General features: G+C 37.3%; 1 protein-coding gene across 1 annotated transcript in view; it reads left to right on the top strand.

Moving 5' to 3' along the window:
• Positions 1-18801, top strand: part of LGR4 (leucine rich repeat containing G protein-coupled receptor 4) — a 99595-nt gene extending 80794 nt beyond the window's left edge. Inside the window, exons 5-18 of the mRNA XM_032413852.1 lie at positions 685-900; positions 1771-1842; positions 3561-3629; positions 4763-4834; positions 5220-5291; positions 5675-5743; positions 7242-7313; positions 8401-8466; positions 9189-9260; positions 10993-11064; positions 11361-11486; positions 12312-12427; positions 12679-12762; positions 15542-18801. Of these exons, the coding sequence (XP_032269743.1) occupies positions 685-900; positions 1771-1842; positions 3561-3629; positions 4763-4834; positions 5220-5291; positions 5675-5743; positions 7242-7313; positions 8401-8466; positions 9189-9260; positions 10993-11064; positions 11361-11486; positions 12312-12427; positions 12679-12762; positions 15542-16818 (2455 nt within the window). The 3' untranslated portion in view covers positions 16819-18801. The remainder of the gene's footprint in view (positions 1-684; positions 901-1770; positions 1843-3560; positions 3630-4762; positions 4835-5219; positions 5292-5674; positions 5744-7241; positions 7314-8400; positions 8467-9188; positions 9261-10992; positions 11065-11360; positions 11487-12311; positions 12428-12678; positions 12763-15541) is intronic.
• The last annotated feature ends 844 nt before the right edge of the window (positions 18802-19645 follow it).

Here is a 19645-nt window from a genome sequence, read left to right as displayed (position 1 = left end):
ATTGACCAGAGTAGCTGTTTAGTTTTTCCTGTGGACAGTTTGTCTTTTCTTAGTAACTGTTAATTTTGAACTTGGTGCTAAGAGAAGAGGAGAAGGTCATTTGACCAGTACATGACACCTATAGTTTTAACTTGCCTGGTGGTGTAAGAAGGATTGTTAATAATCTCTTGCTGTAAACAGTTTTTGGGGGTAAATATTTCCTTATTTTTTCCCCTTCAGTTCCAAGTCAAAATAGCGGTTAAATTTAATATCAGATATTAGTTGTGATGTAAAATTTTAAGGACAGTAGCTTATTTACTCAGCTTAGTTTCTTCTCTTGTTTTGTACTTTTGATTTAAATAGATTCTGAAACATAAAATTCTAGCTTGAACTTTCTGAGAGTTTTCTTTTTTTTTAAAAAAAAAAATCGTTTTGCTATAGTTACTCTTAGCCAAAGATTCTTGAGAGATTGAGATTTGCATTCATCCCTTTGTTATGTAGGAAGGGAAAGAACGGACTTCCACACTACGATCTTAGTAAAGTTGTTAGAGTTTATGAGACTTTCTAGAGAAATTGAAGACATAAGGACTGCCATGACTGGTTATTTTTGTAACTCCTTTCTGTTTTGAAAACTGAGAGTTGTGTGTGATTTGGCTCATTCTGCTAGAATTCGTTCCTGAACATGGTTGTTTCTGTTTCTGTCAGGCGTTTGGATGCCAACCATATTACCTCAGTCCCTGAGGACAGTTTTGAGGGGCTCGCTCAGTTACGACATCTGTGGCTGGATGACAACAGCTTGACGGAGGTGCCCGTGCATCCCCTTAGCAATCTGCCGACTCTGCAGGCGCTGACCTTGGCTCTCAACAAAATCTCAAGCATCCCTGACTATGCATTTACCAATCTTTCAAGCCTGGTAGTTCTGTAAGTATCCGTCCCTTTAAATACCATATATTTGTGTGAATTAGAGGGCAAAAGCAGATTTCTTGTGACAAATTATTATGAAAGTACCACACTTTTGATTATGCTTCCGAAGAGATACCTGTTTGGGGGAGTTGCCTTTTTTTTTTTTTTTTAACAAAATTAAATGTGCTGACTTTTTAAAATACAAGATAGGATAATTAAAAAATTAACATCCAATCACTGTTGAATCTTTCTAAGATATGTGGCCTTTTGTAATCATAAGAAGAAATTGGGACACTCAGCAAATACTTGGACAGCTTTTACTTGTGTACCAGCAATGCATTCAGTGTTAAAAGAAGGGGCATTGTTTTAGGAGCTCACAGAGAATAAGTTTCAGTGATATTTCATGTTTTGACCAATTTGTCTGCTCAAAGAGTATATGATTCTCTGTGTTTTAATCTTTGAAAACTTGGACATAAAAAAATGGCATTTCTTTTAAAATCTGTTACTCACTCTCACTGGTATAAGGTGATGCGCTTCCCTCCATGCTGGTTCCCTCACCTCCTCATAGGGGGAGCTCACCAAAAATGTCACTTCACAGAGTGAAAGGCTCACCAGAGCTTTTCTTCTGATATGGGTAAATAGTAAAGAATCTTCAATGTGCATACCATTTTTCCACGAGAGATCCTTTCCTTTTCCGTTGGCATTCCATGTCCAGTGAATCCGAGTCTGTGTAGCCTAGATCAAGAGATATGTGCTATTTGTTGTCCATTAGTCAAAGGCTGAAATGTTTAACTACATGGTTCCTTTAAAAGACAATTTAGACACATAAAACATTATAATAGTTGCTGTTGGGTGATGTAAAAGTCATTTCGATGCTTTTTTCCATAGGCATCTTCATAACAATAAAATTAAAAACTTGGGTCAGCACTGTTTCGATGGACTAGATAACCTGGAGACCTTGTAAGTTGATTTGTATTTCAGATGGTTACGTTGTGATATTGATGCAATTTTGTATTTCCTTGCAGAAAAGGGAAAAATAAAGGTCTTGAGTTCAATTCACTATTATTTGGCTTAAATACATGACTAAATTCTTGCCATCAAATAACACAGTTAGGAATACTAATCTCAGTTTATGGCTAAAAATGGTGCACAAGTTTAGACTTGATATTTCTTTAAAAAGTACGTGTAAAATGCGGCTCGATCTGCTGGGCTGTCTGTCTACTTTCTCAAAAATTTTAGTATTGTTAAAATGTATGACAGACAGTTTTGGAACATTGAGCCTTATAAAATTAATTCTGGGGAAAAAAATCTGTTTTTTTCCATGATTTCATTTGCGTTACCGAATTATTAACCCTAGGTTTAAATATTTTCTCTGCATTCTTATATGCTAAATGAAATAAACTTTTCCATTTTGCCTAGGATACTTTTATTGTTATTTCTACTAGTTAAAGTATTTGGGAATACTGGCTGTTTCAACTAAACATGGCACCACTGAGCAAAAGACATCGTGCAGCTACGTGTAATTAAGAGTAGGCTCTTTATTAGAAGATTTATAGTATTTGCTATTGTGGTATAATAAATAATTCAGAAAATGTCCCAATTAATTAGTTGGGTTAGTAATATTTGATTGGAATGCTCAGGGTTTGTAATATTTTGTTGAACTGACTATTCTGGTTAGCTGTCAGTTAATGAGAAGACTTAAAATCTTTTAGTTCTTTATTAATCTACTTTCTTGTCTAAACAACCAAAGGATAGTGAACATCAATGGCTATTTGAAGGTTGAAGCTCTTGAAGAAGATAGTTCCCAGCTCAGTTCCCCTTTACTAAGTATATAAATACCAGTGTACCAGAAGACTAGATGGATCTTCTGATACTAGACTATGTATACTCTTCCAATTATATGAAAATGAAACCTCTTCTTCCCAGCTAAATTTTTATTTGCCATTTTTCTTTCTATGTAGAAAAGAAAAACAAAATAGGTGCCTAAAGAGCTGGGCCTTTGATTTTATGTTACTCTCATTCTGAAATCAACCATGATAATCATATGCCAACATGCTATTTAGGTTATAAAAGAAATTAAAACTTAAACACTCAGAATTAAGACTTTTTAGTACAGATCAGGCTTTTCTCTCTCCTAATTAATGTAACATTTTCAACAAATTATAACCTGCTTCAAGACAATAATTGTGGGAAGCCATCCTGGTCCTTCCCCTTGTTCATACTTATCTCCGGTCATCCATCTGATAGTAGGGCTGAGGTCAGCTGCCCTCATGCCAGAATTTCAGGAAGTCACTCCAAACCCCAAACAGAAACCTTGGTTTCAGGCTATTGTCATTCATAAATGGATATTCCATAAATTCTGTTTTATGGTGAATTTCCCGAGAAACGTCATTCAGATGACTTGTTTATTTAATGCACCAATAATATGTGATTGAGAATTCCTTAACCTTGTAAAATGAACTTAAAACAGTCATAGATGAATTATGATTCTTTTTTTCTATTCAGTATTCTATGAAAAGGTGTAAGGTAAACCACAGGGTTTTAAATGGCCCTATGGTTGGTGAGGAGAGATTCCCATCCAGAGGATATGATTTTTTAGGAATACATTTGTACCAAAATGCCTTATAAATTGTGAGTACTCTTTAGTGTTCTTACATGTTTCCCCCTTTTTTTTCTAGGGACTTGAATTATAATAACTTGGGGGAATTTCCTCAGGCTATTAAAGCCCTTCCAAGCCTAAAAGAGCTGTGAGTATTGTTTTGCTCTCTCAATGCCTTAGTATCCTTCGAACTCACCACTTAATGTTCCAACAGTGAGATTTGAAAACTTCTTTGCTCCATTGCATATATCACAATACACAGACACACATCTGATTATACAGACTGGATTATGTTAGTTAGCGCAGACAGTTTTGAGCCTGGATATCTGTACTCGGCTCCATACTGCTGAAACAAGAGCCATAATGTATGGTCCTTGTCAGTTAGGAGCTTGGAGACTTAGTGGCACTGGGGAGGCTGACCACGTAAGACAGAGAGCAATTGCTAGGTAGAAATAAGTGCTAAATGAAGAGGGTAAATGAATCATTCCAGAAAAAGACCTCACTGAGAATTGGGGTCATTAGAAAAGGTAGTGCTAAAGAGAAAGAATTTGACTGGAGTTAAAAGGGTAGATGTGTGTGTGTGTGTGTATTTATTGTAAAGATTTTATTTGAGAGAGAGGGAGAGAGAGCGCATGCACATGAGTCGGGGGAGGGGCAGAGGGAGAGAGAGAATCTCAAGCAGACTCCACGCCCAGTGCAGAGCCTGATGCGGGGCTCGATCTCACAACCCTGAGATCATGACCTGAGCCACCCAGGCTCACAACCCTGAGATCACTTAACCAGCTGAGCCACCCAGGCACCCAAAAGGGTGGAAATATTTAAATAAATGAAAGGCTAAGGGAGCATTTGAGATGTTGGCTTTGTCAAGGGCAGAGATAGGAATGTACATGGCATCACGGGGCTGGTCTGTCATGTCTTGACAGTAAATACTCTGAAATGCATTGCTTAAGGACTAAATGCAGGTGACAGAGGAATATGGAGGTTAAAACACCTTATGATTCTCACTCATGGTCTAAAGTTCTTTGTTGACAAAGCAACTGCTCAGCGTGTATGAGAGACCTGAGAGATATCAGGTTAAGCCATGGGTTTAAGAAGAATTAGGAAATGGTCCTGGAAAGGATGAGATGGAATTGAAACTTCAGTTTCCTCACACTTTCGGAATTTTCATGTAGTTGTTATCAGTTGTGTTTCACAGAATACTGAACAAGGCTAGATATTCAGGTTTTAACTTATTTCACAAGGGGACATGCGTTTCAAAATATTTTTCTCCTCCCTCTTTAGGTTATTTCATAGTAATTCTATTTCTGTTATCCCTGACGGAGCATTTGATGGCAATCCACTCTTAAGAACTATGTAAGTAGTTTTGAATGTTTTTTTTTTTTTTTTTTTAAGATTTTCTATTTATTTGAGAGAGAGAGAGAGAATGAGAGAGAGCATAAGAGGGGGGAGGGTCAGAGGGAGAAACAGACTCCCCACTGAGCAGGGAGCCCGATGTGGGACTCGATCCTGAGACTCCAGGATCATGACCTGAGCTGAAGGCAGTCGCTTAACCAACTGAGCCACCCAGGCACCCCTGAAGGTTTCTTTTAATATAGAATCATATAAAGCATGTCTGTATGATGCCAGACATCTCGATGAAGAATGGAAATTTTAGATATATGGACTTTGTGAACATAGATGTAGTGTTGGATGGGTTGTGAACATAGGAAAACTTTACTTTTTTTGGGTATTTTTACAGACATTTGTATGATAATCCTCTGTCTTTTGTGGGGAACTCAGCATTTCACAATTTATCTGATCTGCATTCCTTGTAAGTATTATACAAATTTTATTTTTTAATTTTTACTCATTTTTTTAGTATTATACAAATTTTAAAACATACCTGAATATTTATGCAGTTGCTTTAATAGAAAACTAGAATGTATTATTGTAGCTCCAGAAGACAAAAATCTTCTATTTTTTTTTTTTCCCTTGGGCAAAAGTCCAAAGGACAATTCTGAAGATTTATGATGGTTCTTATTTATGTGAATACTTGGCTTAATTATCACAGTTTCAGGTACATTCAAGAAGTGAAGCTGATTTTATTTTTACGCATAGTAGTACTGTAATTTTAAAGTATTCAAAAAATAAAATGAAAATATTATCCATGAAAATTTTTTATTTTAAATTGTTTTCTCTCCCAATTTCTTAAAGAGTCATTCGAGGTGCAAGCATGGTACAGCAGTTCCCCAATCTGACTGGAACCATCCATCTGGAGAGTCTGTAAGTGCAGATCTTTGAAGAGGGATAGTGTAAATATAACGTGTGGGCCTGTCGGCAGGGTGCCAGTGCTTTTTGGCCATGATGCTGGGTTTGTGTTGATTCCTGTAATCTCTCTTTGTCAATAGCATGCATGGAGATGGATATATATATTGGGTTTGGGCTCAGTCAGCTCAGGTAGAGGATGGCCTAGTATATGGATATTTTATCTGAAAAGTTCACTGAAAATATAAGGCAGTAAGTAAATGCCAAATGCGAAGCAGTGCTTTAGGAATTCAGAAGTGGGGCAGTTGATACGGAGTATTGGAAAAAGCTTTAGGGAGGCGGTGTAATGTTTTCAAAATTGAATACTGTCAGGTTTCCCAGAGCTGGGGCTTTTATTTAGAAAGGCAGGATTTAGTAAAATGGGGAATACTGAAAATTTCCTCAGGGATGGCATACAGATGCTCATATATAGCTAGAATTCCATGTGTTTAATGGAATGCGGTGTGATATGGAGAAATTTGGAAAATCATTTGGGTCACAGTTTTAAAATGGCAACCATTAAACACTGAACTTTTGGTTATGGCAAATCTTCCCAGTGGATGGTCTGTGAATGGGGTACAGATGGATCCAAGCTTTTGCTGACCTCAGCCCTCCAGATAGCCAGAAAGAGCCTGAGGTGGCTAAGGGTCTCCAGCCACAAGGAGCCTTACCAGAGTAGGTCACATAAATGTTATGATTTTCACATGTGCCAAGATGTCAGGAAAAAGGGATCAGGAAGCACTGGGCTCAGGAGTTTAAACTTGACTGTTAAGGTAGTTTGGATGTGTCTAGTACATGGCAGCAGGTGGTATGAGGAAGGTGAGAGAGACTAGAGATGGGAAGGACCACAAGGAGGCCCTGGGAATAATCCCCTTGCTAAATGAATACCTTTAACACCACTGGCGTTCCTCTGGGTGGCCTGCTATTCCTCCACCCCTCTCTGCAGCATTCCATGCGTGATCTGCATAATAGCAGTAAAAATGAGGAGAGGGTCATATGCTGGACACACCACAAAGGAGGAGAGCACAGGAATTGGTATTGACTGCAGACGGGAACATGGAAAGGGAGGGAGGAAGAGAACATTTCAGAATGGTGAGTTAGGTTGGCTAGGTTTGGGAGGCAGGATGCCAAGTTGCCTTTGCACGTTTTGGGTATGAGGTGGTTTTGCAGGTGATTGTAGTCAGGCTGTGGCTGTGGATTAGTGTTTTTCTGTTGGTCCACATGAGAAATCAGCCTCATTGTCTGGGCAATATTAACATCTCGTGTCACAAGCTTTTCTGCCTTACTGTGAAAATGAAATCCATAATGGAAGCTTAACCCATTTTCCTACATGCCTGACTTGAAGGAGTAAGTAGGCAGTGGGATACACAGACTTTAGTTCATAGGCAAATTTCTGTTTCTTTTTCCATGTGAGAATAGCATTTTGTTTACCATCTCAGCTTGAACCATTTCTTAGATGAACATTGTTTTTCCACAGGACCTTGACAGGCACAAAGATAAGCAGCATATCCAGTAACTTGTGCCAAGAACAAAAGATGCTTAGGACTTTGTAAGTTGGGTCCCTTTTCCCTTTTTATACTTTTTCTTTTATGAGCGTCACATATATTGTTTTATTTTTGATAAGCTATTTGCATTAGCTGATTTTAGGGTAGAATTATGTCTTATTTGTTCCCTTTATGGAAATGAGCAGGTGTTTTCATGACTGGGGTAGGTAATGTTTATTTCAATTTGGTTTTAGGGTGATATATATGTCACATATCTTGGGACTTTTACTTTGAACAAAGTAAAACCAGACTAGGCTCTTCCTTGGTATTTTTCTTATCTGGACTCCCCAGGAGTGTCAGCTCTCCATGTCTTTCTCTTTCATCCATAACCTAAGCAGAGCCCAAATCTTTCTTGGGTCAGGAACCAGCTAAGCATAGAGCTTTCCAAAAACTTTAAACTATCCTGGAAATTAAAAGTAAATAAAGGATGTAAAAATGTCACAAGAACAAACAATTAAGTTACTAAGCTGTTAATAAGTATTCAGTGGAGAGAGATAGTAACAAAATAAGTGACTGATTGATGAAGTAAATCATTAAATGTTGTAGAGTATCAAACATAGTGACCACTACTGAGGAAGCACTGCAGTGGGATTAACTGAGAGTTATTGAGTCCCCGTATTTGATTTAATATAATTTTTTTTGAAAATGTGAGCTATGCATACCACCTCTCACAGCGTTATAATTAAATAACAACATAGAAATTGTTTATAATATAAATATTATAAAAATGTAAAAAACCACATAATCTACCACTTAGATGTAATTTTATATATTTTCCATATTTTTATATTTAATTTTATATGCTTAATGTTTTTAATAATTTTACTTAAAAATTGAAAAAACATTTAAATGTTTTAAATATATTTTATATTGTCTATACTCAACACTATGTACTTGAAGTTTGCAAATCGTAAGCCTGCCGTATCCCTGAGGTACTCTAGAAGCTTACAAGTCTTAGAAAAAAATAGTGGCTTTTCTTCAGCTCTCTCTTTATTACAGATCTTAGTGCTTTCAGTCCTTCTGAGTATAGCTCTTCTAACTTAGTGTTCTGATGACATAGAAATTAATTTGTTAATTTTTTGTTGTTTTAAGGGACTTGTCTTACAACAATATAAAAGACCTTCCAAGCTTTAATGGTTGCCATGCTCTGGAAGAAATGTAAGTTGGTCTTTGACTTACTCTTTTTGCTGTGGTTTATTGTTGATTCACTGAACGTTTCCTATTTTAAATAATGGCTTTAATATTAAGAAATTAGAAACATTAAGGAAATAGATGCATATAATCAGGTGTTCCTGTGAATGAATGTCAAATTGCACTCAGCATGGTCATGCAACCAGCATTTCTTAGGTACTTATGAGGCATTTTGGGAGACATTATAGGGGGAGGGCTGTATATACAAAAAACAAACAAAAACTGTTCTTGGCTATTGAGGGAAACTAAACATGGATGCCTGCTGTGTACCTATAAGCTCTGGTGGCAGTTGGTTGGGAGAAGGGAGAGGAAGACGTTAATTCTCCCGTTCCTGATCCCTTTCTTCCTCTAGCCTTTTTTCTACAGTACTTGGTATGGTTGTGTTGTCCTGGATCCTTTTTTACCATGTTGTCTTCCAGCTCTCCTGAGTGGGGTTGTTAAGGAATTTAGATAGTATACATTAATTCCCAGTATAATTTGGGATGGATACCAATTAGTCTAACCCTTTGGTGTTATAGACGAGGAAGTAGCAGCTCTCTTTACTTTCAATAAGATCAATCAGTGTTACTTATGAATGAGTATTTAAACTTAGAAAAAGTTGAAGAAATGTTATCTTTCAAAATCAAAAATAATTTTCTTTTTTTCCTCTTTTTTCTTTCATTCTTCTTCTTCTTTTTTTTTTTTTTTAGTTCTTTGCAACGTAATCAGATCCACCAAATAAAAGAAGGTACTTTTCAAGGCCTGATATCTCTGAGGATTCTGTAAGTTTCTTTCTGATTATTAGAAACAAATACAGTTTTTGTCCAGTTATAAATTAATATATCATTACAATTCCCATGATAGATAAAGATACAATTTATTATGTGTAAATACTGTTCAAATTTTACCACATGGTACTTTATCGATAATCCACTTTCAGTATTTTTTTTACCTTAGCTTTTTATTTAGTATCTTTTACCTTAGCTGATTTATGATATTGTATGTTGGTAGTGAAAAAGCATAATGTGTATAACCTGAGAGATGGAGCTTGTTTGTTTTCTTGTCATACTGATGAGGTTTGCCAATCCATTAGGGCAGAGGTAGGCAAACTCTAGCCTGTGGGCCAGGTCCAGCCTGCCTCCAATTTTTATAAATTAGGTTTTCCTGGAACACAGCCATGCCCTTTTGTGTAAGTGTTGTCTAAAGCTGCTTTCACCATACTATGGCGGAGTTGAGTAGCTGGGAGTAGAGACCATATGACCTAGAGGTGAAAATACTTACTATCTGGCCCTCTACAGAAAAAATGTGCTGACCCTTGTGCTGCGGTATGTATCGTCACAAATATAGCTAATATGCAGCAGAAGCACTCACTGGAAAAAATGTATTTGTATTTGAGTGTGTATTTGTGCCAAATACTCTCTTAAGCACTTGGGGATAGAGAGGTGGCTAAGACAGGCCTTGTCCCCGCCTTCACAGAACTTGAGTGCAGAAAACACAATATGCTAAAATAGTGACCATTTTTAAAATACAGAGAAAATTAGAAAATTGAAGGTGAAGTGAAATTACATATATTGAATCCTATCTTCCAGTAGATCCCCAGTAAGAAACTGAAAATGCTTTCTACTAGGGAATATGTTATTAGAGGTTGGGATCTTTCCTGCTTTCTCCTAGGGAATATGTTATTGGAGGTTGGGGTCTTTCCTAGTGTCTGACAGTCTTACTGGGTGGGGGTCTGGGCAGTAGCGAGGAAGGGGACTGGCTCCTAGCTGCCATCACTTCTCGAGCACTGGTAAGTGACAACAATGAAAAGTTGGCCTTTTCATGATTTGGAACCAGGTTTGTCCGTGGTTCTGTGATCTGGGAGATGTGTAATGGAATGAATTTATCCAGCCTTTAAATTTCCATGAACGCTCAGTTTAAGTGTGGTTGTGTGGTTGCAGATTATTTCTGTTCTTATTAATTCTGCAAGATCAGAATTTCTCAGGGTGTGTTTCTGAATATGGTACAGCTTTGGTGTTGATAGGATTTTTATTTCCTGCTTGGGAAAGAATGATATCTGAAGCCCTTCTGGAATGCTCTTGTTTACATATTGATTATTTTGTCTTCCCTCGGGGCCTTATCACTGACCTTTGAGAAGGCAAATAGTATGAAACCTGTTTTTATTTTCAGCTTTGTCAGGAGCTGAGTTTTTCCTCGCCTACTAAATAGTACCAAAGGTTATATCGTATCATTTATGTTTTTGAACTGGTACCAGAATGATAAGGTGGAGAAAATTCACAACTGTTTTGAAACAGATGCCAACTAGAATTACTGCTCCATGGAACCCATTCCAAGAAATAGATTTTTGTGAAGGGGAGGGATTCAACATAAACATCAAGTTGTTGTTGGGCAAGATGAGTAAGATTCGTTATCTTATCAGAGATACTGTGACTACCTCGGATTCCACAGTGTGGTCAAAGTAACTCCAATTTGAGTTTATTTGAAAAGATTAACATGCTCCTCTTGTAATTGCAGAGATCTGAGTAGAAACCTGATCCATGAAATTCACAACAGAGCTTTTGCCAAGCTTGGGTCAATAACTAACCTGTAAGTTGATGATTTTATGCAGTAATACCATGAAAGAAATGAATAGTCTACAGAAACTTGTGTTTTAGCATTGTACTTTGGAAATATTTTTCTGTTCAGTTGCTCCCTTGTGTAAATGCTAAGTTGCATTCATATCATTAATGCCTTCTTAGATGGCAAGATGAATACCAGATTTATTGTTTCAGCACACCCGAACTTCCCCGTAGAGCTCTAATATTTATAGTATTTATACATGTACGGATGTTTTGTGTAACTTGCATCCTAGGAGTTAACTGGAAGTCTCATTCACATTTCAGAGATATAAGTTTCAATGAATTAACTTCATTTCCTACGGAAGGCCTGAATGGGCTAAATCAACTGAAACTTGTTGGCAACTTCAAGCTAAAAGAGGCCTTAGCAGCAAAAGATTTTGTTAATCTCAGGTGTGTTTTTGCTTATTTTTCTTTTTTGTTGAAGTTATGGTGGCCCCCTAAATTATAGAGTATGCTAGTTTTTTGCTGTGGTTCCCAGATTCTCTGGGAGGCTATAATTTAAGAGTATTTTCTACCTCAGTCCTCACAAATTTGGTAAAAAATAGAACATGAGCATTATTCCATAGTTTCTGAGAATATGAATTGGAGCCTTGAGACTGTCGGAGAGAGAACATAGCCGTTCATCAGACTAGCTTTTTATATAGCAGATTTGTCATTAAAAATGTGGCAGGAACCACGTAAGTGTGAACCTACAGAAAATTGACACAATGCTCTAATACTTCATAAAGACATTTGATACAGTAGAGATAGGGCTTGGGGATAGTACTGTGGGAGAAGAGAATAAATACGCTTACTATACTTATGTGAACAAAGTACATTCATTTAGTGGTATACAGTTGCAAAGCATCTGGGACATTGATATTTAAGTGAAACTACCAGTATCATATGATAAATTAGGCATGGTTAATTCATGTATAAAAGGGGTCTGATAAGATTTCACTTTAAATTGCAGTTATTAGTGCTAGATTTTAAATATGGTTTGTTTTAAATTCAGTTTTTAAAAGTATATCTTATATGAAAAGAGAAAGTCATGGTGTCATCTGATAGGAGAGTTCTTTTCACAGATGAAGAAACTGAGGCTAATGACCAGCTTTTAAAGCATGTGACAGTCAGGTCTTTTGACTCCTGGGGCTCTTAAAGATGGAAATACTTTTTACAAAACAAAAGCATGTCTGTGGAGTTGTTATTCAATGTAGATTTTACCATTTTTTCCAGGTCTTTATCAGTACCATATGCTTATCAGTGCTGTGCATTTTGGGGTTGTGATTCGTATGCACATTCAAACACGGAAGATACTAGCCTCCAAGACCACAGTGTGGCAAAGGATAAAGGTGAGCGCATGTACTTCTAAAATAGAACACTTTTGATGGCATTAATTCAAGTCTCTGCTATTGTGATCATTTGTGAAGGATAAATATGAAATATGTGAGAAAATGGCATTTACTGTGTTACTGGCATCTTTGTTAGGAAGCCTTATGCAAGCTGAACTTACATCCTGTACGAGAGAGAAGATTGCAGAAAAGTGTGGTTCTTTTCAATTGCATAAAGCTTGAATTAAACACAGTTTATGTTACATATTCAGGTCCCACTGATGTAGCAGGTGTCACAAGCAGTGCGGAAAATGAAGAACATAGTCAAATAATTATCCACTGTACACCCTCCACAGGTATGCCCAGCACATTTTGCTGCAGGTTCTTGCTTTAAATGAACATTAGGCAAATGTATCTGAAATGTGTGGGGGAAAGATAGGATTTTTCGTAATAGGAGTGGGACTAGATGATGTCATAAGGCCTTCTGCCTTAAAGTGTGGTCTGTGTACCAGGAGCTTAGGCATCTCTTACAGAATTTCAGTCCCAGACTCATTACTTGGAGTCTTGGTGTTAACAAGCTTCCCAGAGGGTTATGTGCATTCAAAATTGAGAGGCAAAACTGAGCACTTCTTTAACTCTAGGACTAGTTCTAGAAGTTACTGATCTGCAAGGATTTTTAGTGTTATCCTTTTTTTTTCTTAAATGCAACCTTGCTTTTCCTTTTCTTTCTACTTCATTTCACCAAACTTTAGTAGACTTGGGAAAGTTACCTAAATGAGACCACATATTTAGTTGTGAGGTAATGTTGGATTAGGCCTCATCTACGAGGGAAGATGGATTTGGAATTTTACTGTAAAAGGAAAAACAAATAATTGGCTAACTTGTATGCTATGAAGTAGGTTTTTTTTTTTTAAGATTTTATTTACTTAGAGAGAGAGAGAGCGAGAAAGCACAAACAGGGGGAGTGGGAGAGGAGAAGCAGACTCCCCATTGAAGAGGGAGTCTGATGTGGGGCTTGATCTGAGGACCCTGGGATCATGACCTGAGCCAAAAGGCAGCCGCTTAACTGCCTGAGCCACCCAGGTGCCCCCCACCCCCTTTTTAAAGATTTTTTATTTATTCATTTGAGAGAGAGAGAGCACAGCAGGGGAGAGGGCCAGAGGGAGAAGGAGAAGCAGACTCTCTACTAAGCAGGGAGCCCATTGTGGGGCTCGATCCCAGGACCCTGGGATCATGACCTGAGCTGAAGGCAGAAGCTTAACCGACTGAGCCACCCAGGTGCCCCAAATTGTGAGCTTTTTAAGGGGCTGTGTTTGTATTCTTTTAATACTTAGTACAGTGCCTATGTAGCGAATGAGCTTAAAGTGACCAGACGAGTGAATGGAATTGGCAAGAATCATTTCAGTTTAGGCAATGTATTTTGTCTAGTTTCTGAATAAATTGTTGGAAGTTAAGAGGGTGCAGCTTGCTCACTGGCCTTACTGGGGTCCTTGTGCTGGAGGATGTACATAAGGAGCTGACAACCCAATGAGAAGGGAACAGCTTTATTAAAGGGGAGACTAGACCTGACCAGGCAGGGATTCTGTGTCCTCCACACTGAATTTAAACCTTAGTCGGCCAGGAGGAACGTTGGTCTGAACTCATCTCTCCAGGCTGCAGTAGAGATACACTGCAGGTCTGCCTCCCCACTCAGTTGTAGCAACACACAGACACCCATGTGCTCACTCAGAAGCAGGAGGTAGCAGAGAGTGGGGTCCTTCTGTTAGAACTGGAGGAGGCAGCAGGTGTTCAAAGACAGACTGGGTGGAGCCTGCTTCCCAGGCTTTTGAGGGAAAGTACCTCCACCTTCCAAAAGGGTGAACTGTTCTCTCAGGTCAGATGAGCTACTACTCCCTCTTCCTTGAAAGGAGGATGAGTTCAGATACAGAGATAAAGGTGAAAGCTTCCTCTTAACACTCCCTGGGGAGGGTGCGGGGAGGGGGGGGGCGGATAAAAATAGTTAATTACTTAATTAAGAATGTTTTTTAAAGTTTCTTGTGATATTTGGGATATCACAAGACATAAATGTTACAGAGATGGATTGTTAGGTCTGTGAATGTCTCAGTGATTTAAAATGCTTTATGAGATGTATCAAACTTCATGACAGTTCAGAAGGATAAATCAGAACATGTGTTTTAGGCAACTGTAATACATAGTTTTCTTGTGCTCTGTAAACAACATTTCGTTTTTCTTTACTAATTTTAAAATAAAATAGTTGTCATTTGTGACATAACTAGCCTGTCAAAGCCGGTTACTAGAACATACAATTTAGTTACTAAATTAGTTGTTATGATCCTAGTGTAAGTTTCACAGGGTTTTATTGGATATAGGTTTGTATGTATTTAACATCCATGTGGTTTTGCTCTCGCTTCACTGTCTTACTGAATAACCTTTGTCAGGTCAATCAAACACTTTGACATCTCAATTTCTCTGAATGAAAAGTGGGTATAATTATACCTGTCTTAACCTGCTTCATCAGGTTGCCCTTGAAAGCCATAAGAAATGTGGGGAAAACTAGATGTATACATACATACATGTACATATATAATTTTTAAAAGCTGAATTAGGACTAGGAAGGAGGAAGGAAAGGACCTCATATTTATTGAAGTCCAACTATGTACTTAGTAACCTGCTTAGGTACCTCTTGTATATAATTTTACTTAAGCTACACCATGCTACGAAATAGGCATTATTATCCACAGGCGAGAAAATGAAATTTATACAGGTTTAAGCTGCTTTCTCAAGGAAGAACAACAAGTTATGAACCCTAAATTAAAACCCTAGTTTATCTGATTCCAAGCCTTCAGTATATCAGGTACTTTTCATATATAAGATACTGTACTATATATATATGCATATCACTGTATGGCTTTACCAAATATTTAATAAAAGAAATTAAAGTCAGTTATTTTTAAAATAGCCTAGTCCAATGACTAAAATAGCTAAGAAATAGTAGTCTTTTCAATTTGGTTCAATTCAATTTTGGTAGCAGATTTAATTATCCTAGATTAACCATCTTTAGTTTTTCTCTGAATCCATAGCATACGGGAATACGGTGTTTTCTAAATTGTCTTTTATTTCTCTCTCTTGTTTTAGGTGCTTTTAAGCCCTGCGAATATTTACTGGGAAGTTGGATGATCCGTCTTACTGTGTGGTTCATTTTCTTGGTTGCGTTGTTTTTTAACCTGCTTGTCATTTTAACAACATTTGCGTCTTGTTCGTCACTGCCTTCCTCCAAATTGTTCATAGGCCTGATTTCTGTATCCAACTTATTCATGGGAGCTTATACCGGCATCTTAACTTTTCTGGATGCTGTGTCCTGGGGCAGATTTGCTGAATTTGGCATTTGGTGGGAGATCGGCAGTGGGTGCAGAATAGCTGGGTTTCTTGCTATCTTCTCCTCAGAAAGTGCCATATTTTTATTAATGTTGGCAGCTGTTGAAAGAAGCTTATCTGCAAAAGATATAATGAAAAATGGGAAAAGCAATCCTCTCAAACAGTTCCGGATTGCTGCCCTTTTGGCTTTTCTGGGAGCGGCTGTGGCAGGCTGTTTTCCACTTTTCCATAGAGGGGAATATTCTGCATCACCCCTATGCTTGCCATTCCCCACAGGAGAAACGCCATCATTAGGATTTACTGTAACCTTAGTGCTATTAAACTCATTAGCATTTTTGTTAATGGCCATTATCTATACAAAACTTTACTGCAACTTGGAAAAAGAGGACCTTTCAGAGAACTCACACTCTAGCATGATTAAGCACGTTGCATGGCTCATCTTCACCAATTGCATCTTTTTCTGCCCCGTTGCATTTTTCTCATTTGCGCCACTGATCACTGCAATCTCCATCAGCCCTGAAATAATGAAGTCCGTTACTCTGATATTTTTCCCGTTGCCCGCTTGCCTGAATCCGGTCCTATACGTTTTCTTCAACCCAAAGTTTAAAGAAGACTGGAAGTTACTGAAGCGACACATGACCAAGAAAAGCGGGTCGGTTTCGGTTTCCATTAGTAGCCAAGCCGGCTGTGTGGAACAGGATTTCTACTATGACTGTGGCATGTACTCACATTTGCAGGGCAACCTGACTGTGTGTGACTGCTGTGAATCTTTTCTTTTGACAAAGCCAGTGTCATGCAAACACTTAATAAAATCACATAGCTGTCCTGCATTGGCAGTGGGTTCTTGCCAAAGACCAGACAGCTATTGGTCCGACTGTGGCACGCAGTCGGCCCACTCTGATTATGCAGATGAAGAAGATTCCTTTGTCTCCGACAGTTCTGAGCAGGTGCAGGCCTGCGGACGAGCCTGCTTCTATCAGAGTCGAGGATTCCCTTTGGTGCGCTATGCTTACAATCTACCAAGAGTTAAAGACTGAATTGATGTGTTTGTAACTGTTTCCCCCATCAACCAAAATCACAGCGTCTATAGACTGAACCCTAGTCTGCTCTTTCGTCTGGGAAGCACTTCTGTGATCACTGCCTGATGTGTCACTTAGAAGGAGGAGAAGGTGGCAGTTTATTTCTTAAACCAGACATTTTCAGAGAACAAGTGCCTAAACTGTCAGTCGATGAAAAATGCAATGTCCAAGCAATGTGTGGTCTATTGGGGACAAATTTATAACTTGAAAAAGAATTTATGTATATCATAGCAATATAACGTTAGGTTTTCCTGATCCCTAAGAAGCAAATTTATACCTGTTTCTGAATTAAGCACAAGATGAAGAACAGCTGTTAATATTTTTTTAAGAATATTTTAAAATGTGATTTTATGTAACAAAGAAAAAGTCTTGCTAATTTTACCTAATGTTGCATCATTAATCTCAGGACAACTTACTGCAGGGCCAAAAAAGGGATTGTCTCCCAGGTAGAACTGTGAGGGTAGAAGAGTAGGCATCATCACCCTGTTGCATTTTCGGGTCCCATCTCTGACATAATAGAATCATAAATTTTGTTTAAGTGACTTACAAATCTAAAACCTGAAGATGTTTTTAAAACAATATTAACAACTGTTAGATTTTAAAAGAATAGTTGAACATTTGTTTTCAGACATTACGCATCTCTTTGGTGCGCTCACAGTGATTTTTTTTTTCCCTCAATGTCTTGTGACCACACTAGGAAAAAGTAAAGGACTAATTGTTGTGTGGGTTTGGTAGATTTGGATAAACTACTAACTAATATGGGATTTTAATAGCATCTGAGGGATTTGATGGCTCCGTGGAATGTTCTCATTCATAAACAGTTCTTAATATCATTGGCTGTACCAACATTTTCCAGTTTTGTTGGTATATTACCTACATATAGTTTGAATTATACAGAAGATAAACAGTGGTAAATTATTGTGTCAAGGTGGAAAAAATTGGGAGTAATTATTGATACAAAGCACTTATAATGGTTTCTTAGTGAGCCGGATTCTCCTAAACCTGTGCTGTTAATATGGTAGCTTCCATACATTTCCCCCTTACTGTGATTTAAACACAAAAGAGCCTATGCAACAGTTCAGATACTGTGTTCTTGTGAGACAAAACAAATGTGTCATTAAAGAAAAAGAAAAAGGAATAAGGCTTAGGCCTAGGTCTTTAACAATTAAAAATTTTACTTGATTCTTATCTATGGACTTTTGACATGTCACTATGTGGAGTCTTAAAGTTATAAATGTTTAGTATGTTTTTTGAACAATATGCTAAATCAATAGCAGACCCACTGCCATATTAGTTATTCAGGATATACTAAAAAACACTAAGCTAGATTGCAGTTTAATAATTAAACTGTATATACTGTGCATATAATGAATTTTTATCTTATGTAAATTATTTTTAGAACACAAGTTGGGAAATGTGGCTTCTGTTCATTTCGTTTAATTAAAGCTACCTCCTAAACTATAGTGGCTGCCAGTAGCAGAATGTTAAATTGTGGTTTATATACTTTTTTTGCATTGTAAATAGTCTTGGTTGTACATTGTCAGTGTAATAAAAACAGAATCTTTGTATATCAAAATCATGTAGTTTGTATAAAATGCGGGAGGGATTTATTTACAGTGTGTTGTAATTTTGTAAGGCCAACTATTCACAAGTTTTTAAAGTTGCTATCATGTTTGTATATTTACACATCTGATAAATATTAAATCATAACTTGGTAAAAAAAACGTAGCTAAAAGTTTTTTTTTCTCCAAAATTCAAGTCACTGAAAACTTTGCGTTGATTTAAAATATAGAATAGCAGATATCTAAAATATGTGGTAAATTGTGCGATATGTCTAGTGGGAAATACACTATTGTATGCAGTGTTTTGAATTCTTAAAGTTCTAGAAATCTAGCAATCTATTTTGCCTTAATTTGTAACTAGGTACATTAATAAATTTGCTTAATGTTAAAGTAAGCAAATTAAACTATTTTTTAAGTGAAGAGTATTAGAATAAATGTTTGAATAACACTTTGCTGGTATTTAGAAGTAAGATTTTATTCTATCTTAAGTCTGAACCATACTCATGGAAAACAAATTGTGAAATTTAAGAGAATACCATGAATTAGATCTTTATTTAAAAGCAAATGATTGGTGGGGGCGCCTGGCTGGCCCAGTAGATGGTGCGTGTGACTCTTGATCTCAGGGTGGTGAGTTTGAGCCCTACATTGGGTATAGAGATTACTTAGGAATAAAATCTTTAAAAAAGAAAAGGCAAATGACTGGGGCTCCTGGCTGGCTTAGTAGGTGGAGCATGTGACTCTTGATCTCAGGGTTGTAAATTCAAGCCCCACGTTTAATGTAAAGATTGCTTAAATAAATAAAAGCAAATGATTTAAAATCCTGCATGATACCAAATGTCGTCAAATTGCCCAGATGATTAAATATAAATATTCACAGTCATGAAGCCCTCATTTTACAGATGAGAAAACAGAGGGCTTGATGAAATTTAAGTGAATACCTGAGTCACACACAACAAATTAGAAACCAAACAAGCACCCAGTTCCTCTTAATCTGAGACATAGTTTTTTGGGTTTTGTTCATTTGTTTTAAACTTAAGTATATGTCTGGAATTTCCATAACAAAAAGTAGAATTGTATAATTACTCCTCCCATCCCTTCAGCCTTCAGCCCAGGTACCTACATCACCCAAATGTGGCAATTATCAACAGCACATGGTAAATCTCCTTTTATCTCCACCCCATTCACCCATTCACTAACTCCCTCTAATCCATCTGCCTCTTGGA

This window comes from Phoca vitulina, unplaced genomic scaffold, assembly GCF_004348235.1.
Source record: "Phoca vitulina isolate PV1807 unplaced genomic scaffold, GSC_HSeal_1.0 scaffold16, whole genome shotgun sequence".
Lineage (NCBI taxonomy): Eukaryota > Metazoa > Chordata > Mammalia > Carnivora > Phocidae > Phoca > Phoca vitulina.
The sequence above is the reverse complement of the archived record's forward strand: the minus strand, read 5'-3'. Positions and strand labels throughout refer to the sequence as shown.